The 22,282-nt window shown below is 57.7% G+C and overlaps 6 protein-coding genes across 6 annotated transcripts; 3 read left to right on the forward strand and 3 right to left on the reverse strand.

The window, feature by feature from the left end:
* Window positions 1–108: 108 nt before the first annotated feature.
* Window positions 109–2,032, reverse strand: JDV02_000513 (uncharacterized protein). Its single transcript, XM_047981330.1, has 3 exons — window positions 1,373–2,032; window positions 1,255–1,302; window positions 109–1,188 (listed from the first exon to the last, which is right to left on the reverse strand). The coding sequence occupies exons 1-3, from the start codon at window positions 1,505–1,507 to the stop codon at window positions 139–141; spliced, it is 1,233 nt and encodes a 410-aa protein (XP_047837288.1). The 5' UTR covers window positions 1,508–2,032; the 3' UTR covers window positions 109–138.
* A 3,515-nt stretch (window positions 2,033–5,547) lies between these two features.
* JDV02_000514 (uncharacterized protein) lies at window positions 5,548–8,699 on the forward strand. Its single transcript, XM_047981331.1, has 2 exons — window positions 5,548–7,255; window positions 7,308–8,699. The coding sequence occupies exons 1-2, from the start codon at window positions 6,738–6,740 to the stop codon at window positions 8,242–8,244; spliced, it is 1,455 nt and encodes a 484-aa protein (XP_047837289.1). The 5' UTR covers window positions 5,548–6,737; the 3' UTR covers window positions 8,245–8,699.
* A 907-nt stretch (window positions 8,700–9,606) lies between these two features.
* Window positions 9,607–10,533, forward strand: JDV02_010829 (uncharacterized protein). The gene is made up of 2 exons (XM_047992566.1): window positions 9,607–9,686; window positions 9,737–10,533. The coding sequence occupies exon 2, from the start codon at window positions 9,849–9,851 to the stop codon at window positions 10,212–10,214; it is 366 nt and encodes a 121-aa protein (XP_047837290.1). The 5' UTR covers window positions 9,607–9,686; window positions 9,737–9,848; the 3' UTR covers window positions 10,215–10,533.
* On the reverse strand, window positions 10,202–10,546 carry JDV02_000515 (uncharacterized protein; the record flags this gene model as incomplete). The annotated part of the gene is made up of 1 exon (XM_047981332.1): window positions 10,202–10,546. One exon carries the CDS (start codon window positions 10,544–10,546, stop codon window positions 10,202–10,204), a length of 345 nt encoding a protein of 114 aa, XP_047837291.1.
* Window positions 10,547–12,514: 1,968 nt separating this feature from the next.
* On the forward strand, window positions 12,515–17,799 carry JDV02_000516 (uncharacterized protein). Its single transcript, XM_047981333.1, has 4 exons — window positions 12,515–13,797; window positions 14,007–14,860; window positions 14,920–16,971; window positions 17,048–17,799. Exons 2-4 carry the CDS (start codon window positions 14,426–14,428, stop codon window positions 17,234–17,236), a joined length of 2,676 nt encoding a protein of 891 aa, XP_047837292.1. The 5' UTR covers window positions 12,515–13,797; window positions 14,007–14,425; the 3' UTR covers window positions 17,237–17,799.
* A 54-nt stretch (window positions 17,800–17,853) lies between these two features.
* NEW1 ([NU+] prion formation protein 1) lies at window positions 17,854–21,838 on the reverse strand. The gene is made up of 2 exons (XM_047981334.1): window positions 19,077–21,838; window positions 17,854–19,022 (listed from the first exon to the last, which is right to left on the reverse strand). Exons 1-2 carry the CDS (start codon window positions 21,677–21,679, stop codon window positions 18,305–18,307), a joined length of 3,321 nt encoding a protein of 1,106 aa, XP_047837293.1. The 5' UTR covers window positions 21,680–21,838; the 3' UTR covers window positions 17,854–18,304.
* Between the last annotated feature and the right edge of the window lie 444 nt (window positions 21,839–22,282).

Raw genomic sequence — 22,282 nt, forward strand, 5'->3', positions numbered from 1 at the left:
GCCTCACCACCTGGCACTACGATACATATTTCTCATTACCATGCCCAACATGCTTGAGGCTCCTGCCACTGATTATGATATCGAGAAAGTCTCGCTGAGGGCTCACTGGCATCCATAAACGGCCATTTCCCGTCTGGTCTACAACCACGGAGCCATTCCAGCGCCGACTCCCAAGAGTCCCATAGCTGCTGCCCCTATTACGCCCCCGGTGGGCTTGGCCAGTGTTGCCCCGCCTTTGCTCGAGCTAGAACGGAAAGATGTGCTGCTTGTCGTCGCCGTAGCCGCCCCTGAGGCATCGGTTCCCGCCGCCGTGGTTGTGACGGGGCAGTCCTTGGTGCACGGCAGAGCGGAAGTGAAGGCGTCCTTGGCAGAGCTGACAGGAAAGGCGGGCACTTGCGTCCCGAGGGTGGGATTCGGTGCCGCGGCGTTGGCGTCGGGATTGAGCACATCGGACACCAGGTGCAAGATGCCGTTGGCGATGAGAATGTCGGGCTGGACGATCTGTGCCGAGTTGACGTATTTGTTGTTTCCTGCGACGCGGACCGTGACGGCCTCGCTGGAGCTGCCGTCACTGGCCAAGGTGGGAAGTTTTGTGGCGTTGGAGAATGCCGACGAGACGATGACCTGGTCGACTACGACGTGGTAGCCCATGACACGCGCGAGCTTCTTCGCATCCAGCTTCTCCAGCCCGCCACCGACGACGGCAAAAGCCTCGTCCTGGGGGGCGAAGATGGTCACGTTCTTGCGATAGGCGAGGTCCGGCATGAGCTTAGCGGCGTAGAGCGCGCCGAGAAACGACGACACCTTGAAGGCCTCGGACGTCTTGTCGATGCGTGCGGGCGGGATGAGGAGGTTGTCGACCACCTGTATGAGGCCCCCCTGGAAGGCGATGTCCGCCTCGACGAGGGTGCAGCGCGTCCCCATGCTGGTGGTGAAGACGACAACGTCTCCGGGCTGCTTGTTGATGAGGACGTTTTGCCCCGAGGTCACGTTGGTGTACTTGGAGTCGGTCAAGAGCGTCTTCTTGACAACAGTCGGGCCCGTCTCCAGGTCCTTTGTCGAGACATTGCCCTGGAGGATGTGGTACTGGAGGAGGGGCACTGTCTTTGCCTTGTCCTCGGGATCCCACTGGCTGTTGAGCGACGTGTATGGAATGTTGTCAAACGCCTTGTTTGACGGCGCAACGATCTGAGATATGTCAGCTGCTGGACGGGATGCACATGCAGAGGCACTTCAGGACTCAGGGGAACGTACGGTGACGCCTTGGTAGCTGGGCAACTGCAGCAAGATGTCTGGGTATTTCTGCGCACAACGGTGAGCCGACTTGAACATTCCGCACACGACTTGATGATCCATGTGAATACACCCATACCTTAATGAGGTCATAATACTTGGTAAGGTTCTTGTTGCCCGCGAGGACAGAGCCAAGATCCTTGCCGCCGTCGTCTGCGACCACGACGGTGGCGCATAGGCTGGCAAGTCCCAGCAGCGCCTGGAACAACAGCATTGCTGCTCGCCTCCGTCCTGGTTCGCGACGACCAGGTACGAAGTATACAATGCAGAGATCCAGGACCCTAGATTTGGAAGGCCAATGCCTCGCGGCGGCAGGTGCCTGTTGGTTGAATGGGCTTCGCTCGGCGAGGTGCAAGCGGAGTGATGAGAGTGTTATGGGTGGCGACTAGGGCGTAACTAAGCAGTTGCCAAAGGAGGCAGGAGCGCAGGGCCTGTAAGGTACCAAGGTAATTGCAGCCGGTCGGTCGAGTGCGCTTCGTCTTCTGAAGAGCGCCGCCCACGCACGTCGCTACGTTCAACATTTACCTCAGTCAGATTTTGTCGGCCATGGACTTGTTGCCGCGCGACACTGCAGGTTCTGTACTTTGCACGGACTAAAATATTGCCTGTCTGTGGTCAGTAGGGACTATTGTTACGAAGTGCAGCCATGCGCTTTCAACGAAAGACGCCCCTCGCAGGCTACACTGCAGAAGCGGTGCGTGCTGTACGGGGCGGGGAGCGAGGCATTCCTTCTTCACCCCCCTCCAGACAGCGTACCTTTTTTTTTTGGCAGCCAGCCAAGAAGTCCCGAGGGTCGCGTTGGACAAAGCAACGCCTTCACCCGCGTCGTGTTGCCATCACGGGGCATCAGCAACGGCAACGAATAGGGCTCCCCAAACTGGCAGCCCGGCTCTGACGGCCTCTGCCCTGCCCTGCCCTGCCCTGCCCTGCCCTGGTCAGGTCTGATTCTGAAACCTGCGCGCGCTCTGCCCACCGCTTCGCGCCGCACCGCACCCGCAGGACCAGTCAGCCGCGACGGGACAAGAAACAGCTCTGATCGTCGCCTGGCCGCCATTGCGAAAGCAGCAACACCAACTGTCGTGCCGCGTGCAACCACGCCCGCGGATCACAAGTGACGCGACGCCTGTTTACCCCGTGCAGGCCTATCCGCCGCCCGCAGCGATCGCCCAGAGGCGCGCATGCCGCTGGATGCCGCCGTCACATCGGGTCGCCGTGGACTGTGAGCCTCGTCGATCCCTCCTTGCAGGCAAAGCAGCTACGATACGAGCCGCGCAAAAAGGAAGCGCAAACAGCAGAAATTTTTCATGCCGCCCATATTCTCAGTTGCTGCCCGCAGTAGCAGAGGGCGACTGAAGGCTCTCGGTCTGATACATGCCCTCCACCCGCTTGCAGTGCCGCTGTACAAGGAAAGCTCTGCTGTGCGTGCCCCACGAGACAGAGCCGGTTGGCACGATGGACTTGGATTTTCCCCGTCGGTCAAATACGAGAAGTCGGATCCTGGCAACCTGCCCAGCCGACTGGGATTGCTTGCTGTGCACGCTTCGATGAGGTGGGGCGGGGGGGTGTGCCGGACCAGCGCCGAACATGCAACGGCGTTGTTTTCACGATGGTGTCGTCAAGCGACAACTCATACGTGCTAAGTACGAGCTTCACCTTGGAGGCCACATGGTACGTGCAGGCGAACCGGCTGGACAAGAAGCAATCCCAGCAATCATCTGCGAAAGCGTCAGCATCCTGCGGAGCGCTTTGCTTGCCGCCAACTAGTCCCGTCCCGATGCAGCCGACCCACGACGGCCATCGTCTCTGGTTTCCCCCCCTCAAGCCCGGCCGGGTCAAAGGTCTGCCAACGTGTGTCAGAGTCGGGGTTGCGTTGCCGAACACGTCGACGAGGCTTCGACGCGCCGTGATAAGACTATTGCTGGCCGACAGCTGTCGCCGACAATAGGAGAGCATGGATGAGCAATGCAGGCGCTGTGCGCGGCGATTCTTACCGAGAACATGACCGGCGCTATCACAGCCTCATCGATAAAAGATCTTTCTGCGCAGTCGTGGAAAGACACGCCATCAGTACACACCATGATGCAAGCAAATCTTTCCCAGCGCGACGGGTGCTGCAGGCTGAACGAGCCCGCAGGCAGGGTCAAAGAGGCTAGTGCCGCGGTGCCAAGATGCGGCGAAACCTGTCACGGCTTCAACAACACAACACGCTGCGTGATATTCAGCCTCGATCCGCCGTCATTACACGTCGTGAGATCTAAATGGCGAGCTAAACAATGCGGGACATCTTGCCCTCACGATAACAGAAAGCTCAGAGAGGAACTCGCCGAGAGCTGCAAACGCTTAGCTTGCTCCGGGGGCTTCTGATCCTGACAAGTTTTGCAGTCGGCGTTGCCATCGGATTCATTGACGCCTTCGACTACTTACAACAAGAGAATCATTAGCGCCCACGAAAGATAGGGTTTTGCAGGAACGTTTCATCTGAGTGCCGGCGGCATCTGATATCGGTAAGACCTGAAAATGTCATCGTCTCCACGCACTCTTGGGTTTGAGCCCATCCATGTTGCGCATGTGTCGTCCAACCCCAGCAGGGGGTCCAAGTTCGATTGCCTGCAGACACGACGAAAACTTGTTACCAAGTAGTTTTGGATCAGTTTAAAAATAGGGAAGGGGGCCTTTTGGACTTGGGTGGAGCGCTTGCATGGCATGGGTTGCCATTCACGATTGGCGTCGATCTTGCGGCGCCCTGGTTGCCGGACAGGCATCCGGCGTCTCCGAAGTTTGCTGGCAAGAGGTGTCTTGAACGTGAGGCATCACAACAACGAGACCTCCACGAGTATGCGTGTCCGAGGTTTGTGTGGAAGAGAGCAGCGTTGGCCAAGACGACTTGTCGGCTGCCTAGGCCACTGCCACCACCGACGTCCGGGGCTTGCCCGGCTGAGGATGTGGCGCGCAAGGCGTTATCACGTTACAGACCAGCAGGCACACGTGAGGGAACAGTCCGAGCTGCACAGGCCAACTGGGAGGCCATCATGATGGAAAGCACCCAGTGGATGGACGCCATTCAGCCATTGCTCGCCAAAGGCGCAGAGCCTTGGGGTGGTGCTTTATGCAAAGACATGCATGCATTCAAGCAGGCGCAACCTGAGCCTCGGGTTCTGGTGACTGCTCGCAGGAGACCGTGACGCCTGGGTGATACTACCACGCACAGCGTACGAAGTATGTACATACTAGGTATGTGCTCTACCGGAGACATGGAGTCCCACACTGTTGTGACCTCCTGCTCTTTGGTCGGAGCTGAGAATTTGTTTGCATTGGCTGAGCGAACCTTGGGCTAGGCAGAACGGCTGGGCTTGAGCGACACTCAGTGACTGAGACAGAACAACTCATGAAGGAAGGATCTCTGGTTGTGGGCGAAGTCAACCTCTCTTTGCTCCCGGGATACTGCAAGAGGTATTGGATTCCCAGCGTGAAAGAAAGAAAGAGGTTCTCGACGATGCCCAGACTGGTCGGCGCTTCGAACGACCCGGAGGTCTGGAAACGGATGGGTCCAACCAACCACTTTGCACTCGGGTGGAAACCACCTGTGTATGGCGCGGCAAAACGTCTATGATCAAGACCAACCACAACTGTGCCATGCCGAACCGGGGCGCGCTGACCAGTGTGCCAAGCCAGTGGGTGTTAGGACCCGCTATGGGGATGAAGATTTCGGAACGGAGAATTAGTTATGTGCAATTGCATTTTCAGTGGGTGATGGGCCCGACAGTTGGTGCGGGGTGAAAAGCGTGAGGTCTGCGCTGAGTCGTGAGTCGTGACTGTCTACATCTCGCCACGGCCTCGTATCGCTTTCTTCATCGTTCGTTGACGCTGCATGGAGCGAGTCGCAACGCTCGGGCAACAGGGCTTTCGGACAGTGGGAAGCCAAGAACGCCGGCAACATTGAAGGTACTAAGGCTGGTGCAGCGACGCCGGTACAAAACAGTACGAAGTACGAGACTGTTCCCCGAGTCCAAGATGCGCCAGGAACAGAAGCTGCCTGTGCGCTTTCCCCAAATGAAAAACTGCAGGGGAGGGGGTGAGAATAGCAGCGGCGAACAGGGGTCGAGTGGGCAAGCGCGTGCAGGAACAGGGGTTGAGCCCCTGCCGCCCCCCCCCAGTCGCGAACGCCACAGGCACCCGAACAGCCACAACTCCTGCCGCTTTTGCAACCAGGGGAACCTCTGCCCAAATCTCTGCTCTTTCAGATCAACGAGGCCTCGCTCGACGGGCCTTTTCAGCAGCTCCGTGGGGCGCGAGACCGTCCATCGTCAGTCGTTAGGTGCTCTGTGCGATCGACAACGGGCCTGGGGCCGGCGTGACGCCGACGCCTGTCGGGCGCATCGATAGCGACAGTCTCCCTCGCACACTTCGCGCCGCCCTCGGGAAACGGACGGGCCCCCTCACCATATGGTAGGTTGTTGGGTTGCCTCTTGGCCATGCGGCAGGTGGACGCCTGCAGTCAATATTACCAGCACACAAAGTCGCAATGGCATCTCAGCTGGCCCGGTGTATCCGCCGCCGCTGAATGAATGCCCAGTCCACGCGACTATCGACAGACAGACTGGGGGCCCTTGGATGTGATGTCGCCTGCCTGGCCTGGCACGAAGGAACCGCTCTCAGTTCGGGCAGCTCGACTGCTGGGAGTATCGTCGCGAGCAACGTGCATCAGAGCTCGATGATGAGCGGTGGCATTCACCTCGCAACTCGCACCGGGTGCGCTGACGATGACACTGGAGGGACGCTTGCCGCCCATTGTCCCACGTTTCCGGCTGCGCCGCACCAAGTCCCGGGCCCCTATCGCCAGGAGCCGCCTCGACAACGACAGCAGCTCGCAGCGGACTGCCCGAAGGCCAGCCTGGGCTGGACGGGACTGGGCTTCGGCTGTGATGCGCTACCATCGCATGGCAGGGGAGTGGCGTGAACAAACTCGACCCGGGCCTGCAACGCTCAGCCACGGACCGCCGGATCTCCACCACAGCTGGGCTGGGGCGGCCAAGGACCCGAACCCCCCCCTCCTCTTCGTAGCCTTGCACCAAACCGGCCACACTTGGATGCTGCCATTGACATTGCAGGTGTTCCCCGACCTGGTGTGGGTTCCAGGCGTCATACGTACCAGCGAAACCTCAACTTTCGTGAATCCGCTCGTTTGGATCTCTTCCCTCCCCAGCCACATACCCTTCTAACCTTTGCCGAAAGTAAGCCGCGTCAAGGCTTTAGAACCGCTGTCTCCGCATGACATATTTGCTCCAAATCTAACAGACGACCTTCTCAATCTGTCAAAGTCGTCCTTGCATCGTGTGCTCCGAGGGTTGGCGCACGTCGGCACAGCGCAGGCGGACCAACTCAAAAGCCGATACTGAGGCCGCCACGATACGCGCAGCATTTGTTATACGCGGCTTCGCACAGCGATGGACCACGAAAACTACAACAATGGCTACTTTGGCCGACCGGTGGTTCCCTCGGCCGCCACGTCCACAAACATCACACCCCTTCGACCTGGCACACCAAACACAGACGGCAGTCGTCATAACCCATTTGGCGATGACACGGCCTCATCGCACCGTCCCGGTGGCAGCACAAACCCCTTTGGCAGTCCGAACGCCTCTCGGCCCGCGTCCAGCTATGGCTCATCTAGCGCCATTGGAAATCGTTTTGACGAAAGGGCACAACGATATTTCCATTCCAGGCGAGTTCAAAAGGGCGACGTAGAAAAGCCTTGGCTCTCCAAGAAGGATCCAAAGGAAAAATGGGTTACCATTCTGCCTCTTGTCGGCATCCTGATCGGACTGGGCATCTCCGGCTTTCTCATCTACGACGGCCTCAGCAGCGTCGTTCACCACAAATACTGCCCTGTCATGGACGAGAACTTTGACGGCGGCCTAAACACTGACGTCTGGACGAAGGAAGTCACTGTTGGAGGCTTTGGGTATGCACTCGCCCCCAAATTTGGGACCATTGTTGGCTGACAACCATGACAGAAACGGCGAATTTGACCAGACGACGGCCAGTGAGGAAAACGTATTCGTACAGAACGGAAACCTCGTCATCAAGGCCACGCTGCAAGACGCCGACAAGGTTGAAAAGGACAACGTCATCAACCTTCTCAAGGACGGGACTTGCACGTCGAAGGACTGGTATAGCTGCGTCGCGGCCACCAACACGACCAACGGCAACTCTACTATCGTCCCACCGACGAAATCGGGTCGTATCAACACCAAGAAGGGTGCCAAGCTCAAGTACGGCCGTGTCGAGGTGACGGCCAAGCTGCCTGAAGGTGACTGGCTCTGGCCCGCCATCTGGATGATGCCCGTCAAAGACACATATGGCCCTTGGCCCTCCTCGGGTGAGATTGACATCATGGAATCGCGCGGAAACAACTGGACCTACGGCCAGGGTGGCAACGACATTGTCTCATCGGCATTGCACTGGGGGCCTGACCCGGCCAACGACGCCTGGTGGAAAACAAACAACAAGCGCAAGGCGCTGCACACGACATACAGCAAGGGGTTCAACACTTTCGGCCTCGAGTGGTCACAGAAGTACTTGTTCACCTACGTCAACAGCCGCTTGCTTCAGGTGCTCTACACCAACTTCAACAAGCCCATGTGGCAGCGCGGCAACTTTCCAGAGTCCAACTCCAACGGGACGCGTCTTGCAGACGCCTGGAGCCAGACGGGTCGTGACAACACGCCGTTCGATCAGGAATTCTATCTGATCATCAACCTTGCCGTTGGCGGTACCAACGGCTGGTTCGAGGATAGCAAGTCAGGGAAACCCTGGATGGACCACTCAGAGAACGCGAGGAAAGATTTTTGGAAGGCCCGTGACACGTGGCTGGCGACGTGGACGCAGCCTCAACTCGAGGTCAGCCGCGTCGTCATGTTGCAGCAGTGCGATGGTGGTGAGGAGCTGTAGGGCTGATTGGGCGCCCTGAAACAGAAATCGGCGGGCTGCTTGGTCGCTTCACTTATCTATACCTGGTACATATCTTAAAACATTGCCTAATGATAGACACTACTGGAGGAAGGGAAGGGATTACTGGGATGGCCAGTTGGGTGCATAGGTAATGGGGGGCGGCATTTTTCATAGGGGCATGCACACACACGTTGGACATGTAACGGCTTCATCTTGGGTTTTACTACTGGCGTCTGAGCAAAATGAAACAAGACTCGTATAGCGATTGTGGCGTGTCCCAAAGAGCAGCTTTGACACTGGCTACACACATATGTCCGAGGCGCTAACCCTCATCACTGCGCAACCCAGGATTCTTAGTACATCTCGGTAAAGAGCCTTCTAAGTTAGTAGTAGAAGGATCCGAAGACGGTGGTGCGGTGCGGGCTTGACGAGGGAGGAGGCGCAGTCAGAGAGAATAGTTGAGACACGGTACGCACGGCCGGAGGGAGGTGCTCGTGGGCAGCAGCCACAGGTCGTGCGTGATAAGAAAGGACGCGGGCTTGCTAGAACGGACGGACCAAACCCCGCGACGGTGGGACATTATCGTCGACGACGATGCCGCCGCCGCCGCTGGCTTGTCGGAGGTGGTGGCCCCGCGTGCAGCAGTAGCAGCAGCGGATCCAGTGGAATGGTATTTTTATCCCAACATGCATGTTTGAGACACGGGTATTGTAGTAGTTAATAGTATACTAACTTAGTACGTTGTACCAAGTCACGACGCGAGACAGAAGTAAGTTGGTAGTTTCTTTGCGAGGCTTTTCATGACAAGCAACGTAGGACAATATCCTTTTTTTTTTTTTAAATGTACTTGTCTTGAAGGTCCATCTATTGCCTTTTGGGGGGGAAGCGGGAATGATGGAACGTTTGTTGCACAAGTAATAAGCAAGATTTGCATGTATGTACTTCGTATACTGTATGTGTGGAGGTGCTGTTCAGTAGCAGCAGCAGCAGTAGCATGCGAAGCAACTTGCGCGCGCACGGGCAAGAAAAGAACCTGCGGGTACGGTATTTCCACTAGATATGGCATGGAGTGGGGAGGAGGTCAGCAGTGCGCAGTCGCGATGTCATACCGGAAAGCTTAAAAGGCAATACAGGCAAGCAAAATCTTGAGCACACCTTGGAGTGATGTGCGGCTATTGTCTGTAGTTTTACTAAGTTGGCAATCATGGAGGCTCCATCGAGCGATGGGCTAGGAACCGCTAAACCGCGTATGAACTGCTCCGATGGAGTAGGGGGCGCCAAAAAAAAAACGAATTACTAACGTAGCAGGCAGAAACGGAGCGATTGCCCCGTTTTCCAGATACGAAAGGATCGGATGTTTTTTCTTCTTCGCGGGTTTCGTTTCTGCTGTACGAAGTAGGCCGTCGTTGGCCCGCCCGTTGCTCCTTGTGAAGTTGTGCTCGGTGAGTATTGACTCGCGCCGGCGCGGGCCCCGCTGAGACACCACCGCCAGAGGGATCCCATCCCCGGCGCCGAGTATCAAAGAGTCCGGCTGGCGCGGCGCACGTCATTGCCTCCATCGCGGCCTGCCTCATCGCCCCAGGGGGGAGGGGGGCGACCATTTGATGCCTTACGGGGCCGTATGTTGCAGCTCGTCTAGTTTTCTTCCCAAAAACTTTGGAGATACAAAGTCTGTACCATCCGACAAACTATCATTGCTCCACGCACACGTAACGGCCTCTAGATCTTGGACGGGAGGGACGGGAAAACGGAGTTTCACTTACACTAGAGAGAGGGGGGGGGGGGTGCGCAACGGCGTCACGAAAGGCCTGTCTGTGATGGAGCTGCGATGGGGCGAGACAGAATCGGACCCGAGTCGTGACTTTTGTTCCTCAGCCGGGACGGCTCCTGGGACGAGCGGTTGGTTGGTCCAGCTCCAATGTGCGAAAGGCGAGATGGGGAGATTGCGAGGCGGCTGTCACCGTCGATAGACTGCAAGCCACCTGTCGAGCTGTTCCCGACACGACCGATGCGCTATCGCAGCAATCTGGCCAGGTACCGTACCGTCCATGGCGCCACAGGCGCGACATGTGGAGGGTTTGACGTTTGTTGGTCGGACAGAGACGGGGACGGTGTCGCCGGACGAGGAATTGCCGGTGGTGATGGCGTCGACAGGGCTGTATCGTTGCCGCTGCCGGTGTGCTTGAGCACCAACAAGAAATGGGGTTGTGCGTTTTCTTTGTACAAGGTAGGCAGGTAGGTACGACGCCAGTCGAAATTGGCCGCTCATGACCATCTCTGCGTAACCACCGCCCAGCCGCATCGACAGATGCACCAGGGCTGCCTCGTGCCGCGCGCGATGTTTGACCTCGAGGCAGGCAGGCAGGCAGGCGGGCAGGGGCGGGCGTCAGATGGCCTAGGTACAGTGCTGCCCGACATGCCAGCCACAGCTTGAGCCGAGAAGGCGTCCATAAGTTACCGTATTACCGGATGTGCAATAAGCTTAAACGGGGGTGAGCATGGCAGCCGCATCCTTCGCCATTCGCCTTGGGAGTCGGGACGCCCTGGACCGCCCGCCCGCGCCCTGACGCGACGATGGTGTGCGTCTCGTATTCGACAGACAGACCCTTAGTCTTTCGCACAAATCACAAGGACAGTTCCAGTGCAGACAAAAAAGCCGACGAGCAAGCCTCACAGGGCGGTGACTGAAGAGTGAAGACACACGACGACCAAGTGAGTTAGCCGTCGCGCTCCGAGGGTGGTGGCGGCTGCCCGTGCTCTGGCTCAGGTTCAGGTGTGGTGGTTTTTGCCGTTGGCTGCAGGAATACGAGCCCGAAAATAGGGCGCACAGGACAACGCACCATGCATGCCTGCCATCGATTGCATGGTGGATATGGGCTCTCCTGACCAAGGGGAGGGGAGGCCGATTGGGGAAAGGTGTGTGTAACGAACGAGGCATCGTGCAGCCGGCCGTGGCTCGAGCCTGCGGCGGCTTTCGGCCGACTGGCTTCTTTTCTTTTTCTTTCGGTGCTTCTCTGCCTCTGCTTTGCATTCGCCGCCCCTGCTGCCCGAGTGCGGTGCGTGTGCGATGCGTGTGCGCCGGGATTCTCGCGGCGGCACTGGACTCGTTGTTTTGGACGACTTGGTCCGCTTGTCGACTCGTGTGCCGTGCATCCGGACGAGACTGCGGACCACTCCGTCGTCGTCGGAGTCCGGGAAGGGTCACTGACAATGCCGCCATTGTTTGTCCCATGCGCTCACGTGCGGCGGCAGTCGAGAGATGATGGGTAAGACAACAACCGCCCTCGTTCCGGCCCGCCCGCTACGGCGACACCGTCCAAACCAGCGCTGTATCGACGTGGCACTCGAGGACGATTCAGCCGCCCCAGGGGGATATGGCCGATACGATACAAATCAGTGTAGCATCGCGACGAGGGGTGCGCTGGTGACGATGGCGAGGCGCCCAGGATCCAGGCTCAGCGCTTTGCCAGCCTCTTCTTGGGTGCCATGGACCAGCCATCATCGTGACGCCCGCCCCAGGAGGCGAATCAGACGGGCCAGCTTGGGGGTGCAAGTGCTGTTGGGGGGTCGCTTAGCAGACTCATTGAGCCCAAGGTGAGCCGCAGCAGTGAAAGGGGTGTGCGGATGAGGACATGAGGACAAAGGAGTGCACCAGCCCAGCCCAGCCCAGCCCAGCCCAGGCACCATGTTGGACACCAGAAGCAGGGCAGGGCAGGGCAGGGCAGGGCTGGGTGTCGGATCTGTGGGCCGTCGAGCGGGCGACAGTGGGGCTAGGCTGAGAAGGGACGAGCGCGGCTGCCGCTTTAAGGGCTCGTTCTCAGTGGGAACTTCGGAAGGCGCTACCCGCACCACACCGCACAAGACGTCGTTGCGCAATGCACCAAGTAAGTTAATCGAGAGCACAGCATTCGTCCACCCGTTCGTTCTCTTGTTTCTCCTCCCCCACGCTTCCTCAACTCCACCTAGCCACCGACCTAAGCCCAAGAACCATCACTTGTAGGGTAAGATACCGACGGACCGCCACCGCCTCACCAACAAACACTACCACTTCGCCGAGGTGGGCTCGGGCGGCGGTTGAAGTAGGTAGTGGCCCGGGTGCCTGGGCCGCCGCAGCCAAGAGCGCGCTCCAGGCCAGGTTGGGGTAGGCGGCGGGTCCCTCCCAGCTGGCGCTGAAAGCTGCTGCGCAGGCCCTCATTTACTGACTGTACCACCTCACGTACTGCAGAAATCGATTTCTTGTGCAAAGCTGCAGCGTGCGCTCACTGCACCTTGAGGCTCAGCCCTCACGGTTGGGCTACCGGCGACTCCAGCACTGCCCCCACTGGCCAAGACGCGGGCTGGGCCCGCCTGGACTGGTTCCACCCTCACGAACGCGCGGGTGCAACACAGACAGCGGTCACCCATGTCATTGTTCGCCCACCACCGCGCTGCGCTCAACGCATCCCGGCGTCTCCAGCGGTTCGTGCTCGACCTGCTGAGCTACGGTGGCCGCCTCGGCAGGGCAGCATTGGCCGAGCGCCGGTGCACTCCAGCAATGGTTCTCTCTCTACCGGCGATGTAGCAATTGCGACAATGTTCCAGCGCCTGACCGATGACGTCCTGATCTCATGGGATACCATCCATATCTACGTACTGGACTGTTCACTCATCAGAGCCGGATCCTCGTGCGGCTCGGAGATCGGCAGCCGCTGTCTCGATCCCTTCGCCGTCGATCGCTGCCTGCCCGAGACAAGGCCAAGGTTTTGTTGAACATGCGGCTATATCCATTCTCACGCATCAGCGTGTGTTGCTAGCATGCTTCCTGGAGCCAAAAGCACTATCTGGTCGCTGATCAGAGACGATGCCTCACACGGTAAAAGCAACATCTCGCAGCATGTCCCACAGCAACCCGAAAGGGGCCACGGGTTCGCTCGGTCTCGACAGCGCACGAACAGGGGTGAGCTGGTAGGCACAGCTAGTACTACTAGTACTACTAGTTGTCCCTCGGCCTGGGCCAGGGGCGTGGCCCACCCAAGAGAAAACGTGGGTGACAACCAGGAGCTCGGATGGCGCCGCTATCACCACTCCCCTCACCGCGCTGCACCGCTTCCTGGCGCGCAGCAGCAGCAACACCACCACCCAGCTAACGGAGGACGGCCTGGTCCCTCCAGGTGGATGCCGCCGGCGGTACCGTCTGCCAGCAGACATGCTCGTTCCGCCGAGCCGGGTTGCTTGCCTGCCTGTTTCGCGATACCATGCCTGCCGACTCGCGGAGGTATAATACTCGCATGTCGGGGCGCGAGGCCCTCCTCGTCACCTTTTCCGTTTGAAACCCCGTTTGTCCGCCCGTCTGCGAGCGCTCGAGTCCCGTCAAGTTCAGTCTTTGTCAGTGGCGCCTTGGCTTCGACCAACTCTCCAGCCCGTTCAAGTAGCTCCCAGGCCAGGCGCTACGCACTCTGAGATCCCATACTACCTACACAGGCCGCATACCCCTGTCCGGGCCACTCAGTCCGGCGCCTCCACCACTAGAAGCATCCATCGGGGGGAAGTGCCCGCACCGACGCCTCCCGCCTTGTAAGTCGAGCCCGAGCGCCCACCTTGAGTCCGTTCTGCCCTGCCGCGTCTGCATGCATGGCCGGCTGAGCGACCGCTCATTCATCAGCGGCCAGCGCCCATCTGTGTTCTTCCTCATCACCTTGACCTGTCTCGCCTTTTACCTCTCTTTTGCACATCGCCTAACCTCCCACTCGTTTGGTATCCGTCTCTAATACTTGGTCCGGCAGTGGTTCAAGTCCTGAACTTGGACATAGCTTTCGTTTTAACCGCCCCTGCTTTGCCTGTCAAAACATCGCTTCGTTCTCTCGCTCGCTCTTCGCAAAAGTTTGGTCGGCCTACAGCTTGAACCGCCGGCCTGATCCTTCTCTCTGCTGTTTCCTGGGCTTTGGAAAGACTCAAGACAGCTCATTACGTCCTCTCAAATTTCGGCTCATCAACTTAAGCCTCGAGGCGCTGGCAACGCCGCTTCGTCACCACCACAGATCTGTGATAGTGTCTCACCCGCTTACAACGTCACCGCTCTCATCCGCACAGAAAGCCAAGAGCCCAGGAGCGCGTCTTGAAGCTCCCAGAGCTTCGGACTGGACAGTCCACGTCCTAGGGCGCAAAACGATTCCTTCCTGTTCAACGTTCAGTCATAGCCACAATGGGACTCGGAAGCTACTTCAAGGCCAAGAAGCCTGAAGAGGCGGCCGCTGCTTCGGCGTCAGTCCCAACGTCGGCTCCCCCACGCATCCAGCGCAACCAACCGTCTGCTTTATCCGAGAAACATGCATCATCAACTATCAGTGGAAACGATATGGAGTTGCAGCCCCCGACCCCCCGGTTTCACTCTCGTCCACAGTCGAGTTCCGGACGCTCGACGCCCTCAACACGTAGCTCCATGTTCCTCGACGACATCAAGCACGAGGTCATGGTTAACTACCTGTACCAGCAGCAGTGCTCTCAACTCTGGGTCAGTGACGGGTCGGGAGAGATTGAAGGGGTTCTGCTGCGAAAGTCACGCGGTCACTACATGGCCTGCCCCCCTCAGCTTGGCAATTCTCCGTTTGCCATGGCCTGCTCTGCGATGAATGTCCAGGTAAGCACGAGACTACCAAAACGTTGGGTTGCGGCGAGCAGTGCTGATGCCTAGTCAAGTGCTCTATGACCGTGAACTCTCGAGTCATCAAGACGTTCCTTCAGTGGTCCCCCGACGCTGTGGACGTGCCCTTGATGAATGGTCTGCGGGTCCAGATTCTGCCTACCATCGACGACCTGCCTCGTGCACGAAAACATCAATTCGCTGCGTTTGTGGCCTCAGAGGGGCTTCTCATCGTCTGGGACGACGATCCTCTTCACCTGGTCCAGCGCGCGAAGGCGATCGAGTCCGAACTCATGGAACTCGTGTGGAAGGCCGGCAATATCGATGAGGAAGAAGACGAGAAGCGAGGCGGTGCCGTCGCCGAGGCCGAAATCGACGAAGAGAGTGGCGAGATCAAGCCCGAGAAGCGCCCCATTCACTTGCAAAACACGGTTCTCGTCTCCATCACACTCATCCTCGTCACCGTCTCTCTCGGTGCAGCCTGGAGACAGCTCGCCATTGAGGTGTCTGTTGATGGTGACTACACTCGTCTCGGCTTGGTAGCCCTCGCTCCCATCCAAATCTTCTTCACCCTCTTCTTCGCTCAGGTCATTGTCGGTTGCCTGGCCCAGATCTTTGGCCCTATCCGTCAGCTCACCATCAACTCCAAATTCTACTCAGCTCGCCCGCCGCCCCGGCTGCAGACCCCTGTCCTTCCGCACGTTACCATTCAGTGCCCGGTATACAAGGAGGGTTTGCAAGGTGTCATCATTCCCACCGTCAAATCCATCAAGCAAGCCATGTCCACCTACGAGCTTCAGGGCGGCTCGGCCAACATGTTCATCAATGACGATGGTTTGCAGCTGATCTCCGAGGAGGATCGCCGTGCCCGCATCGAATTCTACGCCGACAACAGCATCGGTTGGGTCGCCCGCCCCAAACACGGCGAAAACGGTTTCCTCCGGAGGGGCAAGTTCAAGAAAGCATCCAACATGAACTTCGCCCTTATGATCTCCTGCAACGTCGAGGAGAAGCTCCTGGCCATCAACCGATCGCCTGATTGGAGTCAGCACGACGAAGCACAGGCCTATGAGCAGGCGCTGAAGGAGGTCCTGGAGGAGGACGGCCGTGCCTGGGCTGACGGCAACATTCGCGTTGGCGACTACATCCTTCTCATCGACTCCGACACCCGTGTCCCTGCCGACTGCTTCCTCGACGCTGTATCTGAGATGGAGCAGTCCCCCGACGTTGGCATCATGCAGTTCTCGTCTGGCGTCATGCAGGTCGTCCATACGTATTTCGAAAACGGCATCACCTTCTTCACCAACCTCATTTACTCGGCAATCCGATACACCGTCTCCAACGGTGACGTTGCCCCTTTTGTTGGCCACAATGCCATCCTTCGCTGGTCTGCCATTCAGCAGGTATCGTACCAGGATGAGGACGGTTACGACAAGTTCTGGTCCGAGAGCCATGTGTCTGAGGATTTCGACATGTCGCTGCGTCTGCAGGTCAACGGCTACATTATCCGATTGGCCGCGTGGGCCGGCGAGGGCTTCAAGGAGGGTGTGTCGCTCACTGTGTATGACGAGCTGGCCAGATGGGAGAAATATGCGTATGGCTGCAACGAGCTGCTCTTCCACCCGATACGCACGTGGCTTTGGCGCGGCCCTTTCACGCCATTGTTCCGCCGATTCCTGTTCTCAAACATCAGATTTACCTCCAAGATCACCGTCATCTCCTACATTGGCACCTACTACGCCATTGGGGCGGCGTGGATCATGACGGCCGCCAACTATTTCCTGATGGGATGGTTCAACGGATACCTCGATAAGTACTACGTCGACTCATGGCAGGTGTGGTTCTCCATCATTATCGTCTTCAACGGTCTTGGAAATGTCGCCCTTGCGGTCATGCGTTACCGTATCGGTGAGCGCAGCCTGCTGTACGCTCTCTTTGAAAACTTCAAGTGGACCATCATGTTGGCCATCTTCCTGGGCGGCCTTTCGCTGCATGTCAGCCAGGCACTTTTGGCGCACATGTTTGAGATCAACATGACTTGGGGTGCCACGAGCAAGGAAGCCGAATTCTCCAACTTCTTCATCGAGGTGCCCAAGGTCCTGAAGAAGGTGAGTCGCCTTCCTCTTCTTGTCCAAACACTGGAATCCGGGCTATGGCCGATCGCTAACGTCCATCTCCTCGCAGTTCAAATTTTCGATGATCTTTGCTCTGCTCTTCATTGCTGGCATGATTATCCTTGCCGTCGCGCCATTCGTTCCCCACGACTGGCGCATCACCGACTTCGTCGCCATTTTGCCCATGGCTACCGTTGCTGCTAGCCACTTCCTCTTGCCACTCGCTCTCAACCCCGCCCTCATGACCTTCTCCTGGTAGAGAAGTTGTATCTAACAGATGCCACAACCGGTAACTACCAACAAAACACTCGCGTACCCACATGCGCGCGCGCATTCTCTACGACAACCTTTTTTCATATAGACAGGCCCGGAGTTCACATGGATATTTTGTCGTCTCTTGTCCCACTACAGCATACATTATAATTTTGACATATAATATGTTGCAGCGGCCGCTGTGGGCGGCTTGCATGACGCGCGACGACCAAAGCGGTTGCCATGGCTGCCGCAGCGCCGCCTCGCAGTGCGACTCACTGGGTCACACCCGCAAGAACGGCGTACATAAGGGAGGAGGGAAATACGGGGTGCCACCAAAACGGCGTCCGTGTTCTAGGTGGGAAGCTATCTATGATGTACTTTTTTGCATATCGGAGGCTGCTGTTCTGACGGGAGGGGGGCCATGCACGCAAGGGACCAGCCCCTTGCTGGGCAGGAGGTCACAGGAGAAGAGTCTCTAGTAGTGCCAACCAATTGCACAAAGCTACGTGTAGCTGAGATAGTCAAGGCATTGGGCTAGCAAAATAGAATCACGACGTTGACAGTCGACCTTTAGTCTTGTGTGACACATGTGCGGTAGAAACCTTCATCTCAGGGCGGGCACTGTTCGAAGATTCATACGTGTTCTAACTCGTCCTATTTGTCGAGCAATGAATGCATCATGCTTGGCCAAAACTTTTGCGGTCTATCTATCATTGGGCACGGCTAGAGCCGTCCTGTCACCCATCGGGGGAAGAAACGAAACAGATAACGCCTCTATCTATCCAAAAGCCGTGGCGGTCGGTCATTGTCGCCGCTCTCGTGTCCATCTATCCATGGCAGGTTTGTTTCCACCTTTTGCTTCATCTCAAGAGGCGAAATAGGAGCTTCAAGCCCCCTTCTTTGCCACAATTCGCTCCGTCTAGTTATGCCATCTCCCATGCAACACTCCCTCATGTGAAAACAAACGAAATCGCCGAGCAGTTGTAGGAGAAAAAGCACTCTCATGCTTTTACCATGCAGAAAATCCCTCGCAGTCCGTCAGGCATGGCATAAGCTAAAGCATAGCCGAGCCTTAGTTGTCCTCATCGTCCGTGTCTGGGGGATGAGGAGTGCCCTTCGGGCTGTTGAGCCACTCGATGTGACGGAGACGGCGTCGGACCTCGCGCTCCTTGAGCTCCTTCTTGGTCATCTTCTTCTTCTTCTTGGCCTTGAACTTCATTTCGGTGTTGTCTTCGACGCCCGAGTTGACGGCGCTAGAGACGACAGAGCTGGCTGCCGTGCTGGTGACTCCGCTGCCTGGCCGGCTGTCCTCGAACCTGTCGAGGCTAACGGCGGTGGTGCCGCGAAGAGCCACGCGGCCGTCGGCAACATGCCACTGCTCCGAACACAGAGCACCAACGAATTCCTCATTGTGAGAAATAAGTATGACACCGCCCTTGAACTCGCGGATGGCGACAGCAAGACCGCCAAGGGAGTCGCGGTCCAAAAAGTTGGTCGGCTCGTCAAGCACGAGCAGATGCGGGTTGTTCCACATAGCACCGGCGATGACAACCTTGACCTTCTGACCACCAGACAAAGAGCCGATTTCGTTGTGGTTGGCGATTTCTGGGTCGAGGCCCAGGTCCTCGAAGTGCTTGGAGATGACCTTGGGCAGTAGCTCGCGGTAACCAAGACCCTCACGCGACGCCTCGTGATCATCAAACTCCTGGACAAGCTTGTCGAACCCGAGCTCAATCAGGGTCTCTCTGGAAATCATGTTGTTGTGCTTGGGGAGCAAGCCGCGCCATTTGCTATGCAAGGTTAACAAACTTGGTTGCCGTGAAGGGGGCGACATGGGGGCTTACACTTCATATTGGAACGTCTTCTTATACTTTTGACGACCAACGAGAGTCTCAATCTGGCGAGCGGACTTGCCATCCTTGAGGTCGACCCACTTGTCCATCTGCTCGCGATCCTTATCCGACAAGATACGGGTCTGCTTCATGTGGACCTCGCGGTCGTCGCCGTTGGCGTAGCGCCATTGCAGGTACTGGTTGGGCGTCTTCTCGAGGTGCATCTCGACGTGCTCCAGGGCGTGTTGCTTGATGTATCCGATACGCAGGTTAGGGTGCTTCTCGACCTTGCCGGTCGTGGGAATGGTCTCGCCGGTAAGCAGCTTGATAAGCGTCGACTTGCCCGCACCGTTAGGCCCGATAATGGCAACACGCGACGACAGCGACAGCTGGCAGGAAACCTCCATCAAAGAAGGCTTGGGGGCCTTGGGATACGTGTAGGAGACATTCGTCATGCGAATGATGGCACGAGTCTGAGACTTGACGCCACTGAGAATTCCAGGAGGAGGGAATTTGAACTGCACGTTGCTGGCCGAAAGGGTGTAGTAGCTCTTTGCCTCGGGACGGATCTTGACAAAGTTGGCCAGGTTGCCCTTGTAGCATGCCAGTTTCTTGTTGGGCTCGTAGTGGTAAATGTCGGTAGTAACATTATCGAGGAAGCCGGAGTCGTGAGAAACAATCATGCTGGTAATCTCGGTGTGCGTCTTGAGATAATTCTCCAGCCAGGCAATGTTGGCAACGTCGAGGTGGTTAGTCGGCTCGTCCAGGAGGAGAACATCGGCCCTCTGCAGCATGGCTCGTGCGAGGGCAAGCTTCATCTTCCAGCCACCAGAGAGGGAGCCCACCTTCTGAGCCTGGCGACCTTCGGGACCAGCAGTGAAGCCGAACTCGGATAGGACCTCTGAGATACGCTCAATTCCCTGGTCGGCGATTGTCGGGTCCTTGGAGACAAACTCCAGGATGCTGATGTCGGCGTCCTCGCCTTGGTTGTGCTCAACGAAGCAAGTGCGCAGAACATCCTGGGAAGGGAAGCCCTCGAGCTTGCCATTAGCAATACTCCTCATCAGGGTGGACTTTCCAGCACCGTTGCGACCGCAAAGGCCATAACGATGGCCCTTGAGAAGGCGGAGATTGGTGTGCGACAGCAAGAGCATGCCACCATAGGCCAGGGAGAAGTCGGCGTTAACGATCTCAACCTCGCCATCATCCTCCTTCTCAGGAACACCGTAGCGGCGGTTATCCTCTTCGACGTAGAACTGCTCGACAGCGTCTCCGACGTTCTGGTGACCCTCGGGATCCTGCATCAGTGTCTGGAGGTACGGCGCGATGCGACCGGAGATGCGCTTAACAAAGCGATAGTTGACATCGGTCGCAACCATGTCGCTAATGTATGGGCGTGCGACCTTGTAGAGATCGAGATGACCAGCGAGACCACCATTCTTCTTGATATGCTCATCGAGGACCTTGCCGACATCATCGGCTGTGGTACGAGCAACGATGTCTTTGTCGTTGCCCATAGCCTTCTCCATAGTGGCGAGGGCTCGGTTGGCAAGCTCGCGGACTTCAGGGAGCGAAGCGCGGTCGCAAACGGCCTTGACACCAGGAGTGAGCTTAGGCAGAAATGTTCTAGCTTCGATGGGGTCGTGGACGAGCTTGGTAAGGTTTTCAACAATGACAACCGTCTGGCGCAGAACCTCTTGAGCGGTGTTGGGCGAGTTGAGGGACCGCTCGAGGAAGGGTGTCAACAGAGCCAGAACAGGCGAAGTGACGATGGCGACGAAAGTCGTCATTGAGAGCGCGTGGATGGCTTTTTGAAGGGTCTGAGCCGAGGGATGCTGCATTGTTTCGACGAGGAGAGGTATCCGGGGCGCGACATCGTCGTTCGATAACAGAGTCGTGAGCGAGTTCATGGTCTGGACGGCCTGTTTCTCGACCTCGGCCTTTAGATCGTGCATGCCGTTCTCAACGATAGGGATGAGACCAGCCAGCTTGGCGCCCATGGCCTCACGCAGGATGTCCTTCTCGACGGCCTCCTCCTTAGTCGTGCCGATTGCCATTTGCGACTTGTCGGCCATCTTCTGAAGAAGCTTGTAGGCACCGACGGTACCTTGCCACTTGCCTGTCTTTCGAGACAGGTATTGCACCAGGACTGGGAGGAGACCCGTGACAAGGGCTTCGGCACTCAGGTTGGCAAGAAGGGCATCGAGCCCATATTGGGCGGCCTCGCGAACAACGGCACCCTTGTCCGCCAAGGCGTCCAGCGCGCATGTCACAAGTCCGTCCTCCTGGACAAGGAACACGACCTCACTGACGCGCTGCCGGGCAGGAAATCGCTCGAAGATGGCGCCGAGGAGGTTTTGGCTGCTCTCGCGGCGGAAGCCGTCCTTCTTGTCGGCGGCCGCCTTCTTGATCTCGGCAAGGACGCCATACTGCTGCAGGCCAGAAACGCCGACTGAGTTGAGAAGCAAGTCGCACAGGCCGTAGCTGGCGTCGACGGAAGCGCCCGACGTCTTAGCCGTGAAAACCGTATTGACGAAGGCCGAGACATCCTCCTGCGACGGCGGGGGAGGGGCGTCCTTGGACACCATGGTCGGCGGCGAGACGGGATGCGGCATGGTGAATGGGGAGGGTTGTTGCCTCTCTCTTCTAGACTAGAGTAGGTAGCGCAATGCGTTGCCGCAGGACTGCGCTCCGTATCTAAGGCGTCTAGAGGGGGGAGAGGGTGTTGGTGATGAGGAGGAACAAAACAGCAGGCAGAAAGTGATAACGGCCCCGCGACGAGGGAGCCCACCGACCCTTTGCTGACATAGACTTTTTCCATGGTTGGGCTGGCCAGGTTTCGAAATTTTTTTATCGGCGGCCGCTTATCGCACCGCCCCTGCCCCGTTTGTTCCCAGCGCTGATCCCCGCCGTCACCGTCGTCGCCGCTCACCACTAGGCTCGACCTCTTGAAGTTGCTTACCCTGTATCTCGAAACTCCCAATCCTTGCATGTGATTGATGCACCGCCACGTGGGCTTGTCCTTGGACGATAATGCGTTCCATGCAATGGGACGCGCTCTTTGGTGCAAGTCGACAGCTTGGGTCATCTCTATCATTTGGCACTCGGGCATTCAATCAATTGCTTCATGCACGTGGATTAGCTGAACGCCCTCATAGAACAGATGTGCAGTCAGTGTACGTAACTTCATGGGCATGGGTGCTTGGGCGCTGGCTAGC

This window comes from Purpureocillium takamizusanense, chromosome 1 (genome assembly GCF_022605165.1).
Source record: "Purpureocillium takamizusanense chromosome 1, complete sequence".
Lineage (NCBI taxonomy): Eukaryota > Fungi > Ascomycota > Sordariomycetes > Hypocreales > Ophiocordycipitaceae > Purpureocillium > Purpureocillium takamizusanense.

Coding starts and splice junctions, on each gene's coding strand:
- JDV02_000513 (XM_047981330.1), bottom strand. CDS start 1,507: ATGCTGTTGTTCCAGGCGCTGCTGGGACTTGCCAGCCTATGCGCCACC. Junction 1,303..1,372: donor AGTATTATGACCTCATTAAG/GTATGGGTGTAT, acceptor CGTTGTGCGCAG/AAATACCCAGACATCTTGCT. Junction 1,189..1,254: donor CCAGCTACCAAGGCGTCACC/GTACGTTCCCCT, acceptor GACATATCTCAG/ATCGTTGCGCCGTCAAACAA.
- NEW1 (XM_047981334.1), bottom strand. CDS start 21,679: ATGCCGCATCCCGTCTCGCCGCCGACCATGGTGTCCAAGGACGCCCCT. Junction 19,023..19,076: donor AAGACGTTCCAATATGAAGT/GTAAGCCCCCAT, acceptor AACCTTGCATAG/CAAATGGCGCGGCTTGCTCC.
- JDV02_000514 (XM_047981331.1), top strand. CDS start 6,738: ATGGACCACGAAAACTACAACAATGGCTACTTTGGCCGACCGGTGGTT. Junction 7,256..7,307: donor GTCACTGTTGGAGGCTTTGG/GTATGCACTCGC, acceptor CAACCATGACAG/AAACGGCGAATTTGACCAGA.
- JDV02_000516 (XM_047981333.1), top strand. CDS start 14,426: ATGGGACTCGGAAGCTACTTCAAGGCCAAGAAGCCTGAAGAGGCGGCC. Junction 14,861..14,919: donor GCTCTGCGATGAATGTCCAG/GTAAGCACGAGA, acceptor TGCCTAGTCAAG/TGCTCTATGACCGTGAACTC. Junction 16,972..17,047: donor TGCCCAAGGTCCTGAAGAAG/GTGAGTCGCCTT, acceptor ATCTCCTCGCAG/TTCAAATTTTCGATGATCTT.
- JDV02_010829 (XM_047992566.1), top strand. CDS start 9,849: ATGCCTTACGGGGCCGTATGTTGCAGCTCGTCTAGTTTTCTTCCCAAA.